The sequence below is a fragment of the Mandrillus leucophaeus genome, unplaced genomic scaffold, assembly GCF_000951045.1.
Source record: "Mandrillus leucophaeus isolate KB7577 unplaced genomic scaffold, Mleu.le_1.0 Scaffold160, whole genome shotgun sequence".
NCBI classification, from domain to species: domain Eukaryota; kingdom Metazoa; phylum Chordata; class Mammalia; order Primates; family Cercopithecidae; genus Mandrillus; species Mandrillus leucophaeus.
In genome coordinates, this window is record NW_012101588.1 from 3,956,392 (window position 1) to 3,983,952 (window position 27,561).

At 37.9% G+C, this 27,561-nt stretch overlaps 1 protein-coding gene across 1 annotated transcript in view; it reads right to left on the reverse strand.

Moving 5' to 3' along the window:
- AK9 (adenylate kinase 9) overlaps nt 1–27,561 on the reverse strand; it is a 183,559-nt gene that overhangs the window by 114,207 nt on the left and 41,791 nt on the right. Inside the window, exons 9-13 of the mRNA XM_011975968.1 lie at nt 25,145–25,219; nt 22,043–22,141; nt 13,685–13,824; nt 13,424–13,604; nt 1,171–1,315 (exon numbers count right to left, since the gene is read on the reverse strand). Of these exons, the coding sequence (XP_011831358.1) occupies nt 1,171–1,315; nt 13,424–13,604; nt 13,685–13,824; nt 22,043–22,141; nt 25,145–25,219 (640 nt within the window). The remainder of the gene's footprint in view (nt 1–1,170; nt 1,316–13,423; nt 13,605–13,684; nt 13,825–22,042; nt 22,142–25,144; nt 25,220–27,561) is intronic.

Genomic DNA, 27,561 nt, shown 5'->3' on the forward strand with positions numbered 1-27,561 from the left:
CATTCTTTTTTCTTTTTTTTTTTGAGACAGGTTCTTTCTCTGTTGCTCATGCTGGAGTGTGGTGATGTGATCATAGCTCACTGCAGCCTCAACCTCCTGGGCTCAAGTGATCCTCCCACCTTAGCCTCTTGAGTAGCTGAGTCTACAGGTATGGACCACCACACTCAACTAATTTTTTTTTTTTTTTTTTTTGGTAGAAATAATGTCTCCCTTTGTTGCCCAGGCTGATCTTGAACTCTTGGCCTCAAGAGATCTTCCCACTCTGGCTTCGCAGAAGTTGGGATTACAGGTATGAGCCACTGAACTTGACTGCATTTGGCAATTTTCAATATCTATTCCAGATAAAAATACTTAATAACCTGAAGGAGAAATATTGACAAGAACCCCTTTAAAGATGCTCAGTATCACAACCACTATTTGACATTCTAGAATTGCTCATCTACATAATTAGTCAAGAAAGGAAATAAATATAAGTATTGGAAAAAGAGGGGTTTAAACTATACTTCTTTTCAAATTATATGACTAGCTCTCTGGAAAACCCAAGAGAATCAACTGAAAGTCCATCAGAACTAGAAAGTAAGTTTAATAAAGTAGAAAGTTATAAATAAATATATGAAAATCAAATAGCTTTCACTGTTATTAACTTTCACTGTGTTATTAACACACTGTTAATAACTACTTAGAAAATATTATTAAAAGATCCCATTCACTAGTAATAAAATGACAAAATATCTGGCAATAAGCTTATTAAGAAAACTGTAGACAATACATGAAGATACCAAATATTATAGAAAGACAAAAATAGACTAAAAAATGGAGATTTCATGTCTGCATGAGAAGATTTAATAGTAAATATGAGAATTCTTACCAAATTATTATATAATATTAACACAATCCTCCCATTGGGATTTGTTGTAGAACTTGACAAAATTCTACAAGCATCCTAACTGAATCCTTCTGATTCATTTCCTTAGAGGTCTAGAATTGACATTTTTTTTCTCTGCTTTTGAATTGGTTTATGTATATTCATTCCTTTGACCATTTGTTAAGAGTCTATCATGTGTAAAGTGCCAAGAATGACAAGATGAGCTAAACAAAGTCCTTGCTTTCAAGTAGCCAGGCTTAATTTTTATCTAAACTTAAAACACACATTTTAAAAAGATGTTTCACCTTGTTTTCTCGCTTGCAGTTCCATGAGAAGCTTTTCTTTCACAACTTTAATTGCTGCTGCAGTGGCCTCAGCTATGGTATTTTCTACTAATGTTTCACGGGCTTTATCAAAACGTGGCTGAACAAGTTGGGCATAGTCGACCACCTGCAAAGAATATTTGAGAAAATCAATATAAGCAGGAGTTATTGTGACTATAAAACACATTGTTCATCTATCTTTCTATATCTACCTGTATTTCTCTCTCTATTCCAAAAATATTAATACTACTTGAGATATATTTGGAGTTATGTTCAGAATTCACCTATTTTTGAGTACTTGCTTTAATAGAAATTCAGCCATATTTTTTATGTAGGATATTTATCTGTATATGTATTTATCATATAGTATATATATTCAGATTATGTATATATATTTTGACTTACCAGAAATTAAAACATAGATATATATTTTTTAAATCAATGTTGTATGTATAACTTACATACAATAAAAGGCATACATCTTAAGTACATAGTATGATGAGTTTTAACAAATATATATATATAAACCACAATCAAGATATAGAACATTTACTGGGCGTAGTGGCTAACATTTGTAATCCCAGTACTTTGGGAGGTTGAGGCAGGAGGATCCCTTGAGGCAAGGAGTTCGAGACCAGCCCGAACTTTTACATCACTCCCTAAATTCTCTTATGCTCCTTTGTTGTCAATCCTTTCCTGCCTCACCCCTTCCCCAGCTTTCATTCGTGGCCCCTGGCAACTACTTTCTGCTTTCTTTTACTATAAATTAGTGTTGCCTTTTCTAGAATTTCATATAAATGGCAGCATACAGTATGTGATCTTTTTCAGGTTATCCCTCCTTAGCAGAATGTTTTGGAGATTTATCAGTGCTATTGTGGGTATGCTTTTTATTGTTGAGTGGATTTCATTGTATGAATATACTACAGTTTTTTATTCATTTATCTATTGATAGGCATTTGGGTTGTGTTCTAGGTTTTTGTTATTATGAATAAAGCTGTGATGAACATTTGTACAGAAGTCTTTTTGTGGTTATATGTTTCCTCTTCTCTTGGGTAAATACCTAGGAGTGAAATTCCTGGGCCATATGGTAAGTGTGTACATAACTGTATAATAAACCATCAAACTGTTTCCAAAATAGTTGAACTATTTTACATCCCTACCAGAAATACATGAAAGTTAGTTTCCTTGCATCCTCACCAACACTTGGTTTTGTGAAGCTTTTAAATTTTCCACTGGGTGTGAAGAAGTATCTCATTGTAGATTAAATTTACAGTTCCCTAACCATGAATACTTTTGAAATTCTTTATACATGCTTATTCACTTATTTTCTTCTCTTTAAGCATATGTTCAGCTTTTGTCTAAAATTGTGTTAGAATAATTTCTATGTTCCGGATATAAGTTGTCAGGTGGATAATAGATTTAATACAGAATATTGGGGTCTTAAAAATAGGATTCTATGTGTCTTTAATTAATATTTACAGATCTCTATATTCCCATTCTACTTTTCTTTTGGTAGGCTTACACTGCTTTATTCCATGACAATAAATCTTCATCCACATCATCAGTTTTTAGTATGTGCATATTATTGCATCACATGAATATGTTACAATTTATTTAACTAAAATATCAATACTTATATGGTATACTATATATACATAATAGTACATACATATACATATATACCATATACTATATATACTATTCCTACATATACATATACAAAACAGATACATATATATTTATATACTTGTTGATAAGAGCATAACCATTAGGCATAGCAATTGGAAATACATATACAAGCCTAAAATCCATGCATATCCTTTGAACTGTCAATTCTGTTTTATGCATTTTTCTTAAAAAACTGTCAAAGATATGTTCATAATTTGTTCACCATAGCCTAGTTTATAGTAGCAAAAATGTATATACCAAAATATAGATAATATATGTGTATTATATATTATCTATATGTGTTATATATTATATATGTGTATGTATATGCTATAGTTATATATAGTATACATACCATACTATATACATTGTATGCTATGTATATAATATGTAATATATATTTTATATACTATAGTATACTATAGTATATTATACATTATAATGTATAATATTAATATCAATATAATATGTATTAATATAGTGTTATATTAATATTATATTAATATTGTATATCAGGATAATAATACATTAATAATATATTAATATTAAATTGCATATTATATATTAATATATAATTTATGCATAGTATGCTATATATGTATACATGTGTATTATAGGCATAAAATATATATGTATATAATATGTGTATTATAGACATAATATATACATATATGATAATAGGTATAAAATATAGACAATATATAATACACATATTATAGATTATATTTTGGTATACACATTTTTGATACATAAACTAGGCTATGATGAACACAATTATCTACATATCTTTGATAGTTTCTTTAGAAAAATCCATATAACAGAATTGGCAGTTCAAAGGATATGCATGGACTTTAGGTTTGCATATGTATTTCCAATTGCTATGCCTAATGGTTATACTCTTACTAGCAGTCTATGAGAATGTGCTTCTCCCATCCTAGGTACACATCAAAATTTGGTGTTTTTAGTAATCTTTTAACTCTTACAATGAGATTGATATGACAAGTCTCTGATTTTTGGCATCTCTATCAGGGAGGTAGTATCCTTTTGCTAATGTTTAATGGCATTTGTATCTATTATTCTGTGAATTGCCTGTTTGATTTTTTTTCTATTGGGGTTTTATCTGCATATTGATTCATCTTTTTATATCTTAAAATGATAGTTCCTTTATCTGACACATATTGTGATGTGATGGGTTTAAAATAAGTCCACAAATCTTTTGACACACTTCCCTTTGGAAGGTGGAGCCTAATTCTCCTCTTTAGTGTAACTAGAACTTAGTAGTGACTTGCTTTAAATAGAGTACGATGCAAGTGATAGCGGATGACTTTTAAGACTAAGTTATGAAAGCCATTATAGCTTCCTCCTTGGTTTACTCTCTCTGAGGGTAGTCAGTTGCCAGGTCATGAGGACACATAAGCAGTCCTATGAAGAGATCCACATAGAAAGGAACTGAGGTCTCATTCATGTGACTGAGCCATCTTCCAGCCCCAGCCTAGTGTCAGATGAGTGCAGCCCCAGACGACATCTTACTTGTAGCCTCATGAAAGAACCTAGGACAGAACGACATAGCTAAGCCACTCCTGAATTCCTGACTCAGAGAGACTATGCAAGATCATCAATGCTTACTGTTTCAAGTTGTTAGGGTAATTTTTTATGCAGTAATAGATGAGAAACACACACATGGCAAATATATACTCAGTATTTTCCTCTGTATGCTGCCAAAAGTTTTAGTTTCCTTCTAATTTTTTTCCTTTTTCCTTCTAATTTACACTTTAAATAATCTGAAATTACCTGGATATAACTTTTTCTTCCCCAAATGATGAATTAGTTAGGAATCTTAGACACACACACACACACACACACACACACACACACACATTTCTTCTCCCACATCCCTCCATAAGCCTCCAAGAATTAGATAATACATTTAAAAAATATATGCATTATTCATGTTATGCTTATAGAACAATTATTCACAATTACATAGAACACGTTCATATTTCTGTTCTTGCAGGTTTTTTTTTTATGGGGGTTGCTTAGTTTTCTATATACCTATCAATAATGAATTCCCAAACTCTTCTTCACAAGTATAAATTTCCGCTTGAAAATACATCAGGTAATCATCTCCCTGGAGCTATCTCTTCTAGAACCTTCTGGACTCCTACCCCAAACTGGATTGGTTATTTTCCAGGCTTCTAGGCCTGCAGAACAACTGACATCATGGGTTCTCCTTCCCCCACCATCTTGGAATTTTCTAACCCTCTTGATGCATGGATGCCCTTCTGCTTCTGGATCCCATGTCGCCATCTTGGTTTAGGCCCCCATTTTGATGCACCACATCCTCTAGTAGCTTCTGACAAAGAATACATTAGAGGTAATTTTTTTGCATGTGTGACTGAAAATGCCCTCATTGTATCATTAGACTTCGTTTGCCTGAATATAAAATTCTAGGCTATCAGCCACTCCCCCCACAAAATGTCTTCTGGCTTCCAGAGTTGTGGGTTGAGAAGTTCCACGTTATTTGAATTCCCAGTCCTTTCCATGGGACCTAGTTTTCGTCTCCAGAGTCTTCTAGGCTCATTTTTACAGAAGCTTCTGGATCTTTGCCCCCACTGTCTTATAATTTCAAAATGATGTCCCTTCGTGTGGGTCTTTCTCCATCCATTTTACTGGGCATTTACTGTGTCATTTCTATCTGGAAGCATGTCCTTCAATCTGGAAAATTTTCTGCAGTTATTTCTTTGGTAATATTCTTTTCTCTGGTAGCTCCTACAAGAATTCCTATATGGATAATGAACACCCTAGACTGACCTTATGGTTTATTTTCTTTTCTATTCTTTTTTCCATTTGTCAATTTATACTAATTTCTAGAAGGTAACTTTAATTTCTACCTTTTAACTCTTCTATTGAATTTTTCATTTGTGTTATATTTTCTTTTTTAATGTTCTTCCATCTTGCATATATTTTAATTTCAAAGGACCCTTTTCGTTTTCCAAATGTTCCCTTTTCTGTTTCTATTATCCTGATCTAGTTTCTAGATTCAATAATTACTCTTATTTTCCAGAATATATTAATAATTGGAAGCTTCATTTGCATATTGTTTCTTTAGTGCTTGGGTGATCTGGCTTGGCAATTGTAATATGAAACTCTTAGTCATCAGAAGGCCAGAAAGTGACTTTTATCTGAAAATGTCTTTGTGTTAACTCATTTTTCAAGGACATTTTTCACTTGCTACATAATTCTAGGATGGCTTTTCTTCTTGTAGTTGTTTAAAGCTCTTGTTTCATTTTTTTCTGATTGCCATTGCTTCTGATGAAAAGTTGGCCATCATTTGTATCAATGTTTTCTTCTATTTAATGTATCAATTTTTCTGTGGCTGCTTTAGGGGAGGGATCTCCCACCCCCAGGCCATGGACCTGTAGGAACTGAGCGGCACTGCAGGAGGTGAGCAGTCCGATGAGCATTACTGCCTGAGCTCTGCTTCTTGTCAGGGCAGTGGCAGTGTTAGATTCTCATAGGAGCACAAACCCTATTGTGAACTGCACATGCAAGGGATCTGGCTTGTGTGCTCCTTATGAGAATTTAATGCCTGAGGATCTGAAGTGGAATAGTTTCATTCTGAACCCATCCTCCACCCCCACAACCCAGTCTGTGGAAAAACTGTCTTCTATAAAACCAGTCCATGGTGCCAGAAAGGTTGGGGACTGCTGCTTTTGGGGTTTTCACCATTAAATGTGATGTATGTAGGTGTGGTTTTCCTTGTATTTATCCTGTTAGGGGCTTGCTGAGATTCTTGGACCTATAAGTCAATCTATAATTTTTTGGTTTCTGTTTGGTTTCTTAATTTAAGTAAAGTTGACAATGATATCTTCAAGTATTTTTTTTTCTGTCCTATTTCCATTATCATCTTCTTCTGGGACTCCACTGACTCACATTAGACAATTTGATTTGTCCCACAGGTCCCTGAAGCTCTGTTCATTTTTTTCAGTATCTTTTTCTCCCTCTGTTCTTCAGACTGGAAATGTTTTATTGATCTGTGTTCAAGTTCTTCCACAAATTCCAATCTGCAGTCAAACTAATTCAGTAAAACATTCAGTTTGGTTTTTATATTTTTAGTGCAGGATTTCCATTTGGTTCTGTTTTAAGCAGTTTTTTCATTTATCTTAAGAGATTCTCTATTCTCGTATAAAGACCTTAAGCATATTTATAACAGCCATTTTAAAGATTTTATCTGCTAAATCCATCGTCTGGTCCATTTCAGGGCCAGTTTCTATTGTCTCCTTTTTTCTTGATATGGGTAACGTTTTCCTGTTTCTTTGCATGTCTTGTAATGTATGTTGGACATTGTGGATGATACACGTTATTAGGGACTTTGAATTCTGTTATCTTCCTCTGAAGACTGTCAATGTTGACTTTTGTTCTATCAAGTAGTTCAGTTACAGTCATATGTTGCTTAACAATGGGGATACATTCTGAGAAATGTGTCATAAGGTGATTTTGTTGTGCAAACAGCATAGAGTGTACTTACACAAACTTAGAGGGTACAGCTTACTAAACACCTAGGCTATGTGGTATAGCCTATTGCTCCTAGGCTACAAACCTGTACAGCATGTTGCTGTACTGAATTTTGCAAGCAACTGTAACACAACGTTAAGAATTTATGTCTGAACATATCTAAATATAGAAAAGGTACTGTACAAATATGGCATAAACATTTTTTAAATGCTACACCTGTATAGGGAACTTACCATGAAAGAAACTTGCAAGACTAGAAGTTGATCTGGGTGAGACAGTGGGTGGTGAGTGAATAGGAAGGTCTAGGACATTATTGTATACTACTATAGACTTTATAAACAATGTGCACTTAGGCTACACTAAATTTATTTAAAATGTTTTTCTTTGTTCAACAATAAATTAACCTTGTCTTATTATAGCTTTTTCACTTTATAAACTTACAAAATTTTTAAACTTTTTGACTCTTTTTTAACAATTCTTAGCTTACAACACAAACTCATTGTACAGATGTACCAAATAGGTTCTTTGTATCTTTATAAGCTTTTTTCTATTTTTCGATTTTTAAGCTTTTTTTGTTAAAACCCAAGACACAAACACACACAGTAGCCTAGCCCTACACAGGGTCAGGATTATCAATATCACTGTCTTCCTCCTCTACATCTTCTCCCACTGGAAGGTCTTCAGGGACAATAACATGCATGGAGCTGTCATCTCCTATGACAACGATGCCTTCTGGAATATCTCCTGAAGGACCTGCCTGAGGCTGTTTTACAGTTAATGTTTTCTATAAGTAGAAGGAGTACATTCTAAAATAATGATTAAAAGTATAGTATAGTAAATACTAAACCATTAACATCATTATTATTGTCATCAAGTATTACATAACTGTACATAATTATATGTGCTATGCTTTTATACATCTGGCAGCACAGTAGGTTTGTTTATAGCAGCATCACAAACACATGAGTAACTTGTGCTATGATGTTACAATGGCTATGACTTCACTAGGCGATGAGAAATTTTCAGCTCCATTATAATCTTGTGGGACCACTGTTGTATATGCAGCACATGACTGTATTGGTTTACCACATTGAACTTCTGTTTTTTGTTTTTTTGAGACAGAGTCTCTCCTTGGCGTCCAGGCTGGAGTGCAGTAGTGTAATCTATGGTCACTGTAACCTCCACCTCCTGGGTTCGAACAATTCTCCTGCCTCAGTCTCCCGAATAACTGGGATTATAAATGTGCACCACCACACCTGGTTAATTTTCGTATTTGTAGAGACAGAGTTTTACCATGTTGGCCAAACTGGTCTCAAACTCTTGGCTTCAAGTGAACCGCCCTCTTCAGCCTCCCAAAGTGCTGGGATTACAGGTCACTGCAACTGGCCTGAACTTCTATTTTATGCTTTATTAAATCCAATATTTGGAAAGCCCCCAAGTATTTCTCAATTTGATAGGATTCAATCTCCAAATTCAGTCCCCCAGATTTCATTGAGGAGTGGTTTTAGGCTTGGTAACGGAGGGTGTAGAGTAGGTCTTAATCTAGGTTGTAGTCCTTATTCCCAAGGGATGGCCTTTACAGTGTGTCAGCTCAGTGTTCTGGTAACAAGGCCTCTCCTTTGCAGCTAGGCCAGATGTCTCAAGTCCCTACATTCTTCAACCTCCAGTATCTTTTCTGTTCACAACCTGTAGCAGCCATCCTTCGATAAGCTTTGTGAAGTCTCCTTTGAGAAGCTCTTGGCCACACACACTTGGGCCTTGCTCCCACCCTACTCACAAGCAGCTCCCTTCTCCCTGCCGCTCTGCTTCACAGTGCAGGCTGCTTCAGAACTGAGCTCAGCCTCCTCAGCTCCATAGAAGCACCATGCTCTGCTTGTCCTGTCAGGAAACTGCCCCCATCCACACAGATAATTGAGGTAACCAAGTAGCTCACCTCATGAATTTCTCTTCCCTCAGGGATCACACATTAGGAGGGCTAGTTCCCCTGTCATGGCTGTAATTTAAAGATTCTTAAAAAGATGGTAGCCATGTACAGTTCCATCAGTAGTTTTTAAAACTTCCCATTTATACATGTTCTCATTAGAACAAAGGTTGTCATTCTTTTGACATGGGTGAAAATTTTCATCTTACTATTATTTTATGTTACTTATCTTCTGATGAGGTTAGGCATCTTTCATAAGTTTTTTCCACTGACAACTCATCTTCTGTGGTTTTCTCTAGCTATCTGTTGCCTATTTTCCTAGGGTTGCCTATCTTTATCCTTTTGATCTATAGGCAGTCTTAAGTATACAGTGCCAGAAACATGTTTTTTGTTTTTAGTTATACTTGTTTTGAAGATCTCCCAGGCTACTGGGTTTCATTTAAAAAACAGAGGCCTTGTATCAGAGAGAAATGTTTTATGCTCTGATGAAATATAATTATCAATCTTAAAAAATTATTTTGGGGGATTGTCTAATTGCTGCATAACAAAGTACCTAAAAACTTAGGGACTTAAAACAAACAAAAAATATTATTTCAGTTTCTGAGGGTCAGAAATAATAATTTTTCATGATTTTATTTTATTGTATTTTATTTTACTTTTTTAGAGAAGAGGTCTCAACATTTTGCCCAGGCTGGCCTCAAACTCCTAGACTCAAGGGATCCTCCTGCCTCAGCCTCCCAAAGTGCTGGGGTTACAGGCATGAGCCACCATGCCAGCTGATTTTTCATTATTTTAAATGGGAAATTTATAATGCATTATACCTTGACTCAAATTCTATAATGTAACTAAAACATAAGCAAAGGTCTATTACAAGTAACAGGCAATCATGTTGTTTGGATGCAAAATGGTTAAAACATCATTATGTGATCACCAAACAATTAATATGATTGGTGATACACATTTGTTTTCCATGCAGTAAAATGGTCTTTCTTAGGGCCAGCAACATTTGAGACTCCATTACTGACACATGAGGGAGTTTTCTAAACACTCACACTTGATTTTGACATTCTACCACTTGTATTTGAAATGTATCACCTCATCTTTCCTGACTATTATAAATTTAAAATGTAGAATTTTCTTTTGGAAATGTAAATATAAACAGTATTTGAAAAATGTTGTATTGGAAGATATGTGTGGTCTATGTTGTTCGCACATTAAAAACCAGGTGATGCTTCACAGGAAAACATTATATGGGAATATATTTTAAGGGTATGTTTGAATTATAAGACCCTTGTACTACCTAAGAAGTATGAAAGTACCAATTTATATTGGAAGTAATATGTCAGGCATTATTTCTTGGGTGACTCTTTAAAGAAAACAATATATAACATGCAAGATAATAGAGAAAAGTTTTAATTAGTTAAAAATGATACTACCTAGGATAGCATCAAAACCCATCAAATACCCAGAGCTCTGTGCAAATTTCTACACAGGAAACTCTAAATTATTACTAACATCAATTAAAGAGGGCTAAATAACTGGTAAAATGTATCATATTTGTGGACTAGAAGAGTCAATATTGTAAAGATGTCCATTCCTCCAACTGATCTATAAATGTGATGCTATCCTAGCTAAAATCCCAAAAGATTTTTCTACATAAAATTGCAAAGGGCTAAGAATAGCCAATGCACTCCTGAAAGAGAACAATACGATAGAAGACCTTGCTTTATTTAACATCAAGACTTATTGTAAAGTTAAAATAATTAAGTCAATGTAGTACTGGCAGAATACTAATAGAATGATGAAATAGATCAGTGAGGCTCGGTATGGTGGTTCATACTTGTAATCCCAGTACTTTGGGAGGCTGAGGTGGGAGGATCATTTGAGGCAAGGAGCTCCCGAGATCAGCCAGGACAACATAGCAAGGGCCCATCTCTACAAAAAAATACGAAAATTAGACAGGCATGGTGGTGTGCATCTGTCATCCCAGCTATTCAGGAGGCTGCGGTGGGAAGATTGTTTGAGCTCAGGAGTTAGAGGATGCAGTGAACTATGATGGTATCATTGCACTTCAGCCTGGGCAATACAGCAAGACCTTGTCTTAAAAAGAAAAGAAAAGGAAAAAAGAAATAGATCACTGAGCCCCAAAAGAGACACACATATGTATAAAGACATGATATAGGACAAAGGGGGCAAACAGTTGATAACGGATGATCTTTTCTTCAATGATCCTGAAACAACTGAATATCTATATGAGAAAAAGTAAAACTTACGCAGTCCTTCACATTATAAGAAAGTAAGTCTAGGTGGATTATATATCTAAATGTGAAAGTCAAAACAATAAAGCTTTTAGAAGTTAATATAGGACAATATCCTCATGATGTTTAGGTGCAAACATTTTCTTAAGTGTGACATAAAAAGCACTAATGATAACAGACAAGGTTGATAAATCATTCCTCATTGAAATAAAGAACTTCTGTTTATTAAAAGATGCCACTAGAAAAGTGAAATGGCAAGCCACAGAGAGACAAAGAATAGTCATAATGAATATAATCAACAGAGAACTTATATATAGATAATATTAGGAACTCTTACTAATAATATACAAAAATACAACTAAAAATGGGCAAGACAGTTGAGAAAACACTTCAAAAAGAGAATATCTAAATGGCCAGTAAACATATGAAAGAGGTTCAACCTCATTAGCCATTAGGGAAATGCAAATTAAAACCACAGTGAGATACCACTATACACTCACTAAAATGGCTAGAATTAGAAAGACTGACCATAATAAGAGTTGACAGGAATGTGGAATAATGGAACTCTTATACACTGCTGATAGTATTGTGAACTAATGGAACTACTTTGGAAAACAATTTGGCATTATCTACACAAGTTGAACATATGTCCATGTGTGCACCAAGAGACACATACAAGAATGTTTATAGTAGTGTTATTTACTCCAATCTGGAATCAATCCAAGTTTTATTAGTGCTCAAATGTGGATAAATACATTATGGTATAAGTCAATCAACAGAATACAATAAAACAATAAAAATGAATAAAATGCAGCTACATTCAATAGTGTGGACAAATATCATAATTATAATGTTAAGTGAAAGAAACCAGGCACAAAGAAGATAAATTGTTTTAAGTCTATAAAGTTCAAAAAACATGCAAAACTAGCCTATGGTAATTGGACGTATGCTTGCATGGCAAAACTGTAAAAGAAGTGTGGAAGTGAATGCCATAAAATTCTGGGCAGTGGTTACCTTAGTGTGGAGAGTGAGGAGACTGGTATTGAGAAGAAACATGAGAGGGCTTCTGGGTGCTGGCAACATTCCAGATTTGACCTGGGTGGTGGTTACATGGGGGTTCATTTTGCGATAACTCAGTGGGCTTCACTTTTCTGTTTGTCATGTTTCATAATGAAAAAGTTAAAAGCAAATAGAAAATAATACTCCTGTGCTTAAAAGAATGCAGCAGCACTCTGAACAACTTCTAACACCTTCCCGTGGCCTGAATTGCTCCGTCTTTAGCCATGATCTTGCATAGGCAATCCTCAAGTCACACTGCCCCTTCTAGAATTCATCCACATTCCAATCCTTCATCAAATCTTTTGGCTGTGTCTTCAAATTATATCCCAAATATGCTTGTTTCTTACCACTTTTACTGCTATCACTCTTGTCTAGGCTAAATATAATTTCATTTACTGAGAGTGGAGAACAAGATTACTGAGGGAGAAGGTGTCAAGGTGTTGGGAGGATCATCTTTGTAATAGTGAAATCACCATGAATTAGGACAGGAGTGAGTATATAGGGAGAGTGAGAGTGAGCCAGGAGTAGTGAAACCCAGGGGACTGAAGATGAGTAGAACCAAGAAAGCTAATAGGTGGCAGAGTCTGAATGACATGATATTCACATCGGGGGGCTTTTGGGAAGCAGGGAGGGACTCTGGTCCGGAAGCAGCAATAAACAACAAAAGAATGCCTTCCCTATTCCAAGTCCAGTGGAATAACTATTCAATTGAAACATGAAATTTTAAAAACTGAGTACAAATAAAATCCTACAAATTATAATCAAGTATAGATAGATACACGACAGATAGATAGATAGATAGATAGATAGTTACCTTTCCTTTGTAATTTTCTGCAAGCATATTGCAAAGTGTTGTTTTCCCTGAATATTGAGGTCCAAATATGAATACTTTACATGGTGGTGCTGGCATAGGTGGAAGCAGATAGGGACGTGGATTCAATACAAATGGTTTTAATGCTTCTTCTGATGAAAGACAGTAGATTTTACCTAGAAAACTTAAAATATGCCATATTAGTAAGCAACTGAAAAGATGTATGAGGAAGTTTTAAAATTAGGTTCTGAAAATCTTACTTACCTCACAGAATAATCCGGTAATCCTGAATAAATGTTACCATCTTTTAAATTCACAGGACATGTACGTCCCCATTTACTTCTCTGCCATCTGTATCTTGCTGCAATAAGTTTATAAGATGCAAGAGTACGAAATAGCTCATCCTGTGAATTGCAAATACTACATTAAAAATATAGGCATAAATTTTGCTGAAATTAGGAGTATTAAATATTTCATTTATTATTTTATAGTGCTTTACTATTTAATAAATAATTTGAAAAGGAAATTTTGGCTTTTTCTTAATTGCAGCATTCTGCACTTGTCCTTGATTTAATAAGACTAGTTTACATTTATGTTAAAATATCTTTAAATTCTACTGAGCAATTTCTGTCATATGGTAAAACAAGCATAAGGTAGAGAGTGAATTTTCTATCATCTTCCTTAGAAAACAGATTCTGAAAAATCCTTATTAAAATTTTTTGAAAATGTACCAGCTTCTTAGCTAATTTACCTTGGCTTTTACGTATGCCTAAGATGTTATGTACAGATTGTTTTTGCATTTACTTAGCTATAAGTGGTTCTTTAATTCTTAAAATGTAAAGTCTCCTTCATTAGCAATCCTTACTGTTGACGACCTCCAGATAAGTTAAGAAATACTTTTCTACAGACTGCAAAATTCTGTAGAAAACTGCTAACTCTCAGTTGGGAACATGCTTATTTTATTTTATATTTATGCTTATTTTACCATATGATAGAAAGGTTGCTTGAAAGGTTCATCTGTCCTTGTGTTTCCTTAGCAGGGGATGAGAAAACTGGTGAGAGATGGCATGGTGAGTATTATGGTTTGAATGTCCCCTCTGAGACTCAGGTTGAAACTTAATTGCCATTGTGATGGTATTAAGAGGTAGGGCTGTTAAGAGGTGATTAGGTCATGAGTGCTCTGCCCTCATGAATAGATTAATGTCCTTATCTCAAGAGTGGGTAAGTTATTTTGAGGGTGGACTTATTATCAAGGCAAGTTCAGCCCCCTCTTGCCCTGGCTTATGTACTCTTTTGTTCTTCCACCTTCCACAATGGGAAACCCAGCACAAAGGCCCTCACCAGATGCTGGTGCCATGCACTTGGACTTCCCAGGCTTCAAATAAACTTACTTCTGTGAACCAAATAAACTTATTTTCTTTATAAATTACCTAGTCTGTGGTATTCTGCTATAGCAAAAGAAAATGAAGAGAGTGGGCAATGGCCAGGGGAAATCTGCTCCCTCCAACCCTCAGATGTGGGTCACACATGTATATGCTGGCTTCAGAGCTGACTATGCAATGCAGATGAGATTGTGAGCTATGATTTTCCCTGGACCACTGCAGCATCAGAGAACAAAAGGCATGTGCACTGCAGGGATGCTGCATGAATGTTCCCAAGTGAGAGCTGGAAGTGACAGTAAATGTTAAGGAAACTGTCAGTGCTCAGGAGAGTTGCATAAGACCAAGAACCTCATCCATGGAGCACATTAAGCTACAGGCCTTCTCCACAGAGTTCCTGGACAATGAGCTAGGGACTGAAACCATGGCCAGTTAGGTCAGGAGGCAGTCACTCTTTCCTTATCATCCATATTTCCTGCCCATACATGAAAAAAGTATTTGAATAGACCGTACGTATTCTCTAAAAGGTTAAGTATTTGAATAGCAGACCATGTTCTTCTCTCAACTTCATGCCCGTGAGGCCACATGTTCAGCAGGTGCTGAAGGGAGAGGAGAAGATGAGCTTTTAAATAAATTTGATATTACAGGCTTCAAAATGGTCAGGACTGGCTTCTGGTTAAACAAAGCAGACTGAAAACATGAATTTATGTTTGCTGCTTTCCTAAAACCTCACTAAAATGACAGTAGAAGAATAAAAAAAAGAAATAAAACTCATGAGGACACAGAGAATGGGAGAAGAGACTAGAGATACTGATCAGGGCTGGCTATAGCTACACAATTTTTTAAGTTAGAAAGCAGATGGATGAGGGTAACTGACTTCTATCAGAGAAAAGGTGAAAGAAAGCCAAATATCTGTGGAGCAAAGATAGGTATGGGAGGGGTAGGAACAACAAGGAGCCAGTGGATTCACTTTGCAAAACCCTGGAAAGACATGGGACCTTGTGATACCACGTACCTCTGAAGGGGAATAAATGGAGAGCAGAAAACAGTATAAGTGGAAGTCTTTGAAACAAGGTGCTAGTGCCAGAGCCATTCCCACTCTACTTGGTCCCCTCCCACCACCTCTCTCCCAGTGAGAAGACCAGAAGCATACTTTCTGGAGCGACTTAACCAGAGGAGCATGTGAGGGACCCCAGATACAGCCAAGGTAGTGGAGCAGGGGCAGAAGAAAGCTGGTCACTATAACCACGACCCTCAAGCTCTACTCCTACCCATCCTCTTGCTGAATAACCTCTGGACCTTTCCATGATCCAGCAACTAAGAGTTAATGCCTGGCAAATGTCTTCAGCACTTCTGCCAGCTCTGCTGTGATTGGGTGAATGCTCTTGCACAGCACAAACTAATTTGCCAGGGCCAGAACAAAACGAAAATTATAGGACCCTTGTTCTACAATTAGTAAGAATTTCAAGACTGCAGCAGCAGAGAATTAAACTAAGCACATGGGCCTGTATGAAGTTCATGAAGCCAGCCCTGCCCCTACGATACAGCTGTTAAGTTTTTTTAAATATCACCATTGGTTATAGGCACTTTAAAAGCATAATCTCATGTAATATTTACAATAACACGATGCCATAGGGATTGTTGTCCCTTTTTTAATATATACCACTGAATAAAGGGCAGCAAGGTTAAGCAGAGTCACAGGTCTGATAGGCTGTACTGCTGAATTCAAATCCAGGTCTATGTGACTCGAAAACCAAAACTTCTACTGTGCCAGGTGCCAGTCTGACCCTGTCCTTCCTCCTAGTGCACAAACCCAGGCCCATGTCCCCATCTACCTGCACAGCCCTTCCTCTCCAGCAACTCAGCAGAGGCTACAGTTCTCTCACGCTTCACCAGGATGCTGGAGTCTACAGTAAGATCTCTGTGCATTTCCTACCCCTTTAAACCAGTGGTTCTCTTCCCTGGCTGCATACTAGAATCTCCTAGGGAAGATTTTTGGGTTTGCTTTTTGTTTTTATAATTGTGGTAAAATACACATCACATAAAATTTGTTTTTGTAACCACCTTTAAGCATACAATTCAGTGGTATTAAGTATATTCACTGTGTTGTGCAACCACCACCTGTATTCACTTCCAGAACTTTTCCACGATCCCAAACAGAACTCTGTACTCATGAAATAACTCTCCTTCCCCGCCAGCCCCTGGTAACCTCTACCCTACATTCTGTCTCTACGAATTTGTCTATTCTGTGTATCTCATATACGTGGAATCACTTGTTTCCCTTTTGTATCAGCTTGTTTCACTTAGTACGTTTTCATGGATATTTTATCATATATAAGAATTTTACTCCTCTTTAAGATTGAATAATATTCCATCACACACACACACACACACACACACACACACACACACTCTCCACATTTTGTTTATCAGTTCATCCACTGATGGACATTGGGTTATTTCTACCTTCTGGCTATTGTGAATAAAGGTGCTAGAAATATTGGTGTACAAGTATTTGTTTGAGTTCCTGGTTTCAATCCTTTGGGGGAAATGCCTAGAAGGGTAATTGCTGGATAGATGAGAATTCTATGTTTAACTTTTTGAGCAACCACCAAACTATTTTAAACAGCAGCTGCACCATTTTACATCCCCACAAACAATGTAAGAGGGTTCTCATTTCTCATCAACATTTTTTATTTCTCATTTTTTGAATAATAGCACCCCAGTGGATATGAGATGGCATCTTACTGTAGTTTTGATCTGCATTTCCTTAATGGCTAGTGATATTGAGCATCTTTTCATGTACTTATTGGCCATTTATATATCTTCTTTAGAGAAATGTCTATTCAAATCCTTTGCCCATTTTTGAACCGGATTTTTTTTATTGTTGTGGAGTTGTAGTTGTTCTTTACATATTCTGCATACTAATCCCTATCAGATATATGATTTTCAAATATTCTTCTCCTTTCTGTGGGTTGTCTTTTTACTCTATTGATTGATGTGTTTTCCTTTTTTTGTAGAGATGGGGTTTCACCATGTTGGCCAGGCTGGTCTCAAACCCCTGGCCTCAAGTGATCTGCCTGCCTCAGCTTCCCATAGTACTGGGATTATAGGCATGAGCCACTGCACCCGGCCTCTACTCATAGTGTTGATGCAGAAAAGTTTCTTGGTATTTTTTCTTTTGTAGTCTGTGCCTTTGATGTCATATCCTATTTTGTTTTGTTTCACTTAATGACAGAGCCTTACCTTAGAAATTCTGTTTTAACTGGCCTCGGCGTCGTTATGTTTAAAAAGCTTCCTAGATGACCCCATTTTGCAGTCAGGGCTGGGAATCACTGCTTTAAATATTCCTACTATATTGATTCTCTAAAAATCACCTGCCTTTAGCTGAAGATTATTCATCTAAAGTCCTTTAAAAACATAGGAACTTGTAGATCAATCAACTTTAATTAACCAGGCTCCTCTGGTGTCTCAAGAATTAAAGTAGGGGTTCTCAGACTTAAGTGGGTATTGTTCTAGATTTTGTAAAAATACATTTTCAGGTTCCATCTCCAGACAGTCCGGTTCAATCAGCCTGGGATTCGGGCCTCAGGATTTGTATTTGTAGTAAGCTTCCCAGGTGATTCTTTTGAGGTGGGCTTGACTGCCAGGTAAAAATGCTACTTAAGGGATATGAATAATGACTCCAGCGTACACAGCCATATCTTCGTCCCTTTTATGAAAAAGAAGGCAGGTCCACCTAGTTAGTCATACAGCTTATGAACTACAACCTTACACCTATGCCCCATGCATGCAATGCTTTCTAAGGACAAACTTTCTGGCCAGAAATTTCGTGCAGGTTTTATAGATACTTTTTCTCTTTCCTTCAGTGATGACCTAGATCAGGAGGCCTCAGTACCCAGTTTATTTTTCCCAGCCTCTGTTCTGACCAAGCTCACTTTTCTTCCTCTTCAGCACCAGTTCATATTGCAGAGGTCCCAGCTTGTATTCCAGTTATGTGGACCCACTGAGATCTTGTTATGATACGGGATAACAGAATGACCTCTTTCTTCAAAGATTTTAAAATTTGAATTATATCTATTTATGATCATGGCATATGCTTTGGTTTTTATTTTATTTTTATTTTTGAGACAGGGTCTTGCCCTATCACGTAGACTGGAGTGCAGTGGCACAATCATGGTTCACTGCAGCCTTAACCTCTAGGCTCAGTTGATCCCCCCACCTCAGCCTCTCAAATAGCTGGGATTATGGGCATGTGCTATCATGCCTGGTTAATTATTTTTTATTTTTTATTATACTTTAAGTTTTAGGGTACATGTGCACAACATGCAGGTTTATTACACATGTATACATGTGCCATGGTGGTTTGATGCACCCATCAACTCGTCATTTACATTAGGTATTTCTCCTAACGCTATCCCTCCTCCAGCCCCACAACCCATGACAGGCCCCGGTGTGTGCCCTGGGTCTAAGTGTTCTCATTGTTCAATTCCCATCTATGAGTGAGAACATGAGGTGTTTGTTTTCTGTCCTTGCCATAGTTTGCTCAGAATGATGGTTTCCAGCTGCATCCATGTCCCTACAAAGGACATGAACTCATCCTTTTTTATGGCTGCATAGTATTCCATGGTGTATATGTGCCACATTTTCTTAATCTGGTCTATCATTGATGGACATTTGGGTTGATTCCAAGTCTTTGCTGTTGTGAATAGTGCCACAATAAACATACGTGTGCATGTGTCTTTACAGCAGCCTAATTTATAATCCTTTGGGTATATACCCAGTAATGGGATCGCTGGGTCAAACGTACTTCTAGTTCTAGATCCTTGAGGAATCGCCACACTGTCTTCCATAATGGTTGAACTAGTTTACACTCCCACCAACAGTGTAAAACTGTTCCTATTTCTCCACATCCTCTCCAACACCTCTTGTTTCCTGACTTTTTAATGATTGCCATTCTAACTGGTGTGGTATCTCATTGTGGTTTTGATTTGCATTTCTCTGATGACCAGTGATGATGAGCATTTTTTCATGTATCTGTTGGCTGCAAAAATGTCTTCTTTTGAGAAGTGTCTGTTCATCTCCTTTGCCCACTTTTTAATGGGGTTGTTTTTTTCTTGTAAATTTGTTTAAGTTCTTTGTAGATTCTGGATATTAGCCCTTTGTCAGATGTGAAGATTGCAATACTTTTCTCCCATTCTGTAGGTTGCCTGTTCACTCTGATGGTAGTTTCTTCTGCTGTGCAGAAGCTCTTTAATTACATCCCATTTGTCTATTTTGGCTTGTGTTGCCACTGCTTTTGGTGTTTTAGTCGTGAAGTCCTTGCCCTTGCCTATGTCCTGAATGGTATTGCCTAGGTTTGCTTCTAGGGTTTTTATGGTTTTAGGTCTAACATGTAAGTCTTTAATCCATTTTGAATTAATTTTTGTATAAGGTGTAAGGAAGGGATCCAGTTTCAGCTTTCTACATATGGCTAGTCAGTCTTCCCAGCACCATTTATTAAATAGGGAATCCTTTCCCCATTCCTTGTTTTTGTTAGGTTTGTCAAAGATCAGATGGTTGTAGATGTGTGGTGTTATTTCTGAGGCCTCTGTTCTGATCCATTGGTCTATATCTCTGTTTGGGTACCAGTACCATGCTGTTTTGGTTACTGTGTCCTTGTAGTATCGTTTGAAGTCAGGTAGCGTGATGTCTCCAGCTTTGTTCTTTTTGCTTAGGATTGCCTTGGCAATGCGGGCTCTTCTTTGGTTCCATATGAACCAAAACTGTGTTGCCTCATAATTCAACGTCAGACTGCTCCGCTGGCAGTGAGCAAGGCTCCATAGGCATGGGACCTGCTGAGATAGGCGCGGAATAGTAACTCCTGGTCTGCCGTTTGCTCAGACTGTTGGAAAAGCACAGTATTTCTGGGGGGAGTGTCCCGTTTTTCCCAGGTACAGTCTGTCACAGCTTCCCTTGCCTAGGAAAGGGAAATCCCCTGATCCCTTGTGCTTCCCGGGTGAAGCGACACCCTGCCCTGCTTTGGCTCACCCTCTGTGGGCTGCACCTGCTGTCTAACCAGTCCCAGTGAGATGAACCAGGTACCTCAGTTGGAAATGCAGAAATCACCCATCTTCTGCGTCCATCCCGCTGGGAGCTGCAGACTGGAGGTGTTTCTATTCGGCCATCTTGGAACCCCGCCCCAAGTTTTTTTTTTATTTTTTTGTAGGACCAGAGTCTTGCTATGTCCCAGACTGGTCTCAAACTCCTGGGCTCAAGCGATCCTTCCATTTCAGCCTCCCAAAGTGCTGGCATTATAGGCATGAGCCATTGTGCCCAGCCCTGGTATCCGTTTTTTAAAAATAATTTCTACTCATATAGGTGAAACTGAACTTCTCAGAATAGATCAAATCCTCCAATTAAAACTCCCTGTGGCACTTTTGGCAATTGGCAAAATGTGCTACATACGTAGCACATCAGTGTCAGGAACACATTAGTTACTTAAAAAAATTTGGTTGAGTGATTAAAGAAATAGAGTTAAGAACTTTTATGTCTTCACATTCTTTGGTGCTGCAAACTTTTAAACTGAACTTGGATTTCTTTCTTTTTCACTGTTCCTACGTTTAATCGTTATGATTTTCTTTGTTTCAAAATTTGTGTTGTGTCTAATGTCTAAAAGGATATTGTGCTAATATTACAGCTTCTTCCCAGAAATCAAATCCATTTTTATAAAAGAATACAAATTAAGGCCACAACATACATATATATGAATAAATATATATATTTATGTATATATGAATATATGTATATATGAATATATGAATAAATATATATTTACATAGATGAATATATTTACATAGATGAATAAATATTTATGAATAAATAAATATATGAATATATATTTTTTATATATATATATATTTTGAGATAGTATCTGGCTCTGGTGCTCAGGCTGGAGTGCAATAGCATGATCATGGCTCACTGTAGCCTTAACCTCCTGGGCTCAAGCAATCCTCCCATCTCAGCTCCTGGGTGGCTGAGACTACAGGTGCATACCACCACACCTGGCTAATCTTTTCTTTTCTTTCTTTTCTTTTTCTTTCTTTCTTTTTTTTTTTAGGATGGTTGCTCACTAGGTTGTCCAGGCTGGTCTCAGACTCCTGGGCTCCAGCGATCCTCCCATGGGATTACAGGTGTGAGCCACTGCACCCTGCCCACAACATACATTGAAAACTAGACTTTCAAACAGTTCCATATAACTTACATTTTCCATTGTGTCATTAATTTCTTCCTCTGCACCCTGAAGTTTGGTTATAACAGCTGCTCTTTTCAGGTTCAGATATTTAAGTCGACTCATAACAATCTAGATTTAAAGAACAGATATTTAACTACATTGGCATCTGAATATCTCAAATATTCTGAAACAGTGATGGGCTTATGAGTCAAGCCCATGCTCCCCCTGACTCTGGGTTCAATCTTTGCTTGCTTCATCTGGCCTCTGGCTGTTTGCTGACAATCCTTGGTATGTCTTGGCTTGTATATGCATCACTCCAATCTCTGCCTCTGTTGTCACAGAGCCATCTTCTCCCTGTGTGTCTGAGTCTCTTCTCCTAATCTATAGGCAAAGACCTTATTTCCAAATAAGGTCACATTCACAGGTATTGGACTTCAGGGTTTCAACATATGTTTTTGAGGGACACATTTCAACTGATAACAGTCTGCCCTCTGGTCCCCAGATATTCATGTTCTTAGAGGTCTTGGTATCTGGGACCTCTTCAGGCAAAGGGATGATTGCCATATGAAGATGGAGGCAGATATTGGAGTTATGCTGCCATAAGTCAAGAAATGCTGGTAGCTACCAGAAGCTGGAAGAAACAAAAATAGAGTCTCCCCAAGAGCCTTTGGAAGGAGCATGGCACTGCCAACACTTTGATTTTGGACTTTTAGCCTCCAGAACTGTGAGAGAATACATTTCTGTCGTTTTAAGCCACCAGTTTGTGGTACTTTGGTATGGCAACCCCAGGAAATTAATGCAGACACTACACGGAAGAATCTGGAAAAATAAAAGAGGCCAGCACATAGATCATGAGATGGGAGATAGTGAGATAGCCCAAATTCTGATGGTGTGTGGTAGCCTGTGATAGATTGTGTTACAATGCAACCTTCACTGGTTAATTCCCTAATTCATTCTGGGTGGAGTACACTTCCTTATTCCACTAATGTCGAGCTTCTCCATGTAGCCTGCTCTGCCAATGGAACGTCGGTAGAAGTGCAGAGTACCAGCTCCCATGGGGGCCTTCACAAGCTTGGCAAGTTCTAGTCAGACGCCTTGGAGCTTCTGCCCTCTACCTTGAGGAAAGTGTGTCCCAGGTAGTAAAAAGTGGTAGAATTCTGGCCATATTTTGAAGGAGAAGCCTGCTGTATATGCTGGTGAATGGGATGTGGGATGTGAGAAAAAAAAGTCAAGGAAAGCAACTGGCTGGGTGGTTTTTGCATTTACTGAAAAAGGAGAATGGTGGGAGAAGCACATTGGGGGTAGGGTGGTGGTGGTGAAGTTCTATTTTGCACGCTTAAATCCGAAATGACTAGTAGACATCCAATTGGAAAAACAGCAGTTGAGCAGCCATTAAGTATACAAGTGTGGAATTCAGGGGAAAGATCTGATATAGTATCATGAATTTAAGAGATGTCAGTGGTGAGATGATATCTAAAGCTACCGACTGAATGAAGTCTCTTAACAAGTGAGGGTAAACAGAGAAGAGCTCATGCCTTGTGAATTTTGGGGTCCTGCAACACTGCAGGTTAGAGAATTGGAGTGTGCAGTGAGGTGTAATGGAAATATTGTGGTGTGGGGCCCAAGAAGCCAAGGAAAGAAGGGTGCAGAAAAAAAGACGTGATCTGTTGTGTCAAATGCTGCTGCTATTAAAGATTGAATTAGATGAAGACTGAAAAATGAGCAGTGGCTTTGGTCATGAGATCACAGGTGATCTTGGCAAGAGCATGTCTCAAGTGAGGAGCTTCTCCCTGAGCTAGCTCCCCCACTAGCATGCACTGTTACCGTGTTGCCAGCAATCAGATCAAGCCAGAAATCTGGGCATTATCTTTGACTTTTCTCTCTCCCTTAATTCCCATATTAAGTTGCTCATCAAGTCCTGTCAAGTAGATTTCTTAAATGTCTCTCAGATCTGTCCTTTTCTGTCCATTCCTGTGGTCACTACCCTAGGTTAGGCCACTATCTCATACCTGATTGATGGCAAAAGCCAAAACTAGTTTTCCTACCACCAATTTGATTCTCCTTTTGTTTTATCCTTACATGGAATGGAGTGATCTTTCTCAAACAGAAATAGGATCATTTGTACTTTATGGCTTAAAACCTTTTCCTGGCTGCCTATTCCCTCATGTTGAGGTCTAAACTCCTAACTACAGTTTACAAGGTCTTTCTTGGTGCAATCCCTTCTAATTTCTAGTCGTGGCTCTATTCTACCCCTCCTACCCAATCCTCCTATGTTCCAGTCCTACATTCAGTTCTTGCAACTCACTATGCTCTTTCTGACCTCTGGGGCCTTGACACAGACTCTTCCCTCAGCATAGAACACTGTCCCACTTCCCTCACCTACCCTTGTCTTCAAGGTCTAGTTCTTACTAGTCCTTTACGTTTCTATTTAAACATAGTTTCAGACTGGTGGTCCTCCTTACTAGACTAGGTTTTGTCTTTATGCCATGAACTCCTATAATACCATGCATGTGTATCCCCGACTGTAACAAAACTGCTCTCTAGAGATTTATTTTCCCCAACATATTGGATACTGCATGAGCAGAGAGACGTGTGAACCCTTCTGCCTCCTTCCTATCTTTATCCCTAGAGCCCATTATAATGCCAGACACTTATTTGACATTTAAGAAATAACTACATTTTTGTATTATTGAATTATTTTTGTAAAACATTTTTGGGTTCCAATTTCTCTGCATCCTCACCAACACTTTTTATTTTCTGTTTTGTGTTTGTTTGTTTGTTTTTACTTTGGTCATCCTAGAAGGTAAAAGGGGTTCCCCATTATGGTTTTGACCTGCCTTTCCTTAATGACTAATGATGTTCAGCATCTTCTCGTGTGCTTTTGGTTACCATTGCTTTTACTTTTCTGTGAGGCACCTTTTGACAGAGATTTTGAATTCAAATGTAGTTTTGATTTTTAAATGGACAGATGAATAAACAGAACATCAAAATTTTAAGTGTCAAGACAAATTGTTCAAAGATAAATGGTGCTTAAATATAAACATACTTCTGTTTATTAAAAGAAGTACAATACTGTCAATAGCTTTTAAATTTTCCACACTGTGAAGCATTCCTGCTGAACACTGCACTCACCATAAAGAGCTCCTCTGGTGGTCTATTTCCATTTAGCTCAATGAGATACTGGGGATTGTGTTCAGCCATTACTTCCTGCAGTTAATAGAAAAGAAACTTTACAACACAGGATCACTGGAAAAAATGGAATACAAGATCAGAATCTTAATACACTATGCAGAAATATTTAAAGTAAATTGTTTGCCTTATAAATGTTATAATGTATGTTATTTTCAATGCTCAAGAGATCTTTTGCAAAAGCTCAAACTAATCTTCTCTCCATGAATTTTATTTTCCTGTTAAAAACATCTTTTTTCTCTACATTGATGCCTTAAGGTTTTTTCCAATACAAAATGTTTTGGGGCATCTATCTGCATATGTTCATAGCTTTGCTATTTGGTTTCCAAACCATGGAAGCATCTGATTAAAATTTAAGTCACAGACTTTCTTCACATAGATACTAGCATCATTTAGAAGACACAACGTATTTTGATCATTCCAAGATGGCCGAATAGGAACAGCTCCAGTCTACAGCTCCCAGCATGATCGATGCAGAAGATGGGTGATTTCTGCATTTCCAACTGAGGTACTTGGTTCCTCTCATTGGGACTGCTTGGACAGTGGGTGCAGCCCACAGAGGGTGAGCCGAAGCAGGGCAGGGAATCACCTTACCCTGGAAGTGCAAGGGGTCAGGGAATTTCCCTTTCCTAGCCAAAGGAAGCTGTTTCCAAGGGTACCTGGGAAATCGGGACACTCCTGCCCTAATACTATGCTTTTCCAACAGTCTTAGCAAATAGCACACCAGGAGATTATATCTCACGCCTGGCTCAGTGGGTCCCATGCCCATGGAGCCTTGCTCACTACTAGTGCAGCAGTCCAAGATCAAACTGCGAGGCAGCAGCCAGGCTGGGGGAGGGGCATCTGCCATTGCTGAGGCTTGACTAGGTAAACAAAGCAGCCAGGAAGCTTGAACTGGGTGGAGCCCACCGCAGCTCAAGGAGGCCTGCCTGCCTCTGTAGACTCCACCTCTGAGGGCAGGGCATAGCTGAACAAAAGGCAGCAGAAACTTCTGCAGACTTAAACGTCCCTGTCTGACAGCTTTGAAGAGAGTAGTGGTTCTCCCAGCACAGAGTTTGAGCTCTGAGAACGAACAGACTGCCTCAAGTGGGTCCCTGACCCCCGAGTAGCCTAACTTGGAGACACCTCCCAGTAGGGGCCGACTGACACCTCATACAGCCAGGTGCCCCTCCGAGACAAAGCTTCCAGAGGAAGGATCAGGCAGCAACGTTTGGTGTTCTGCAATATTTGCTGTTCTGCAGCCTCCACTGGTGATACTCAGGCAAATAGGTTATGGAATGGACCTCCAGCAAACTCCAACAGACCTGCAGCTGAGGATCCTGACTGTTAGAAGGAAAACTAACAAAGAGAAAGGAGTAGCATGAACATCAACAGAAAGGACATCCACACCAAAACCCCATCTGTATGTCACCATCATCAAAGACGAAAGGCAGATAAAATCACAAAGATGGGAAGAAACCAGAGCAGAAAAGCTGAAAATTCTAAAAACCAGAGCACCTCTTCTCCAGAGGATTGCAGCTCCTCACCAGCAATGGAACAAAGCTGGACGGAGAATGACTTTGACGAGTTGACAGAAGTAGGCTTCACAAGGTCGTTAATAACAAACTTCTCCAAGCTAAAGGAGGATGTTCGAACCCATTGCAAGGAGGCTAAAAACCTTGAAAAAAGATTAGATGAATGGCTAATTAGAATAAACAGCATAGAGAAGACCTTAAATGACCTGATGGAGCTGAAAACCATGGCACGAGAACTACATGATGCATGCACAAGCTTCATTAGCCGATTTAATCAAGTGGAAGAAAGGGTATCAGTGATTGAAGATCAAATGAATGAAATGAAGCAAGAAGAGAAGTTTAGGGGAAAAAAAGAATAAAAAGAAATCACCAAAGCCTCCAAGAAATATGGGACTATGTGAAAAGACCAAATCTAAGTTTGACTGGTATACCTGAAAGTGACAGGGTGAATGGAACCAAGTTGGAAAACACTCGTCAGGATATCATCCAGGAGAACTTCCCCAACCTAGCAAGGCAGGCTAACATTCAAATTCAGGAAATACAGAGAATGCCACAAAGATACTCCTCGAGAAGAGCAACCCCAAGATATGTAATTGTCAGATTCACCAAGGTTGAAATGAAGGAAAAAATGTTAAGGGCAGCCAGAGAGAAATGTTGGGTTACCCACAAAGGGAAGCCCATCGGACTAACAGCAGATCTCTCAGCAGAAACTCTACAAGCCAGAAGAGAGTGGGGGCCAATATTCAACATTCTTAAAGAAAATAATTTTCAGCCCAGAATTTCATATCCAGCCAAACTAAGCTTCATAAGTGAAGGAGAAATAAAATCCTTTATAGACAAGCAAAT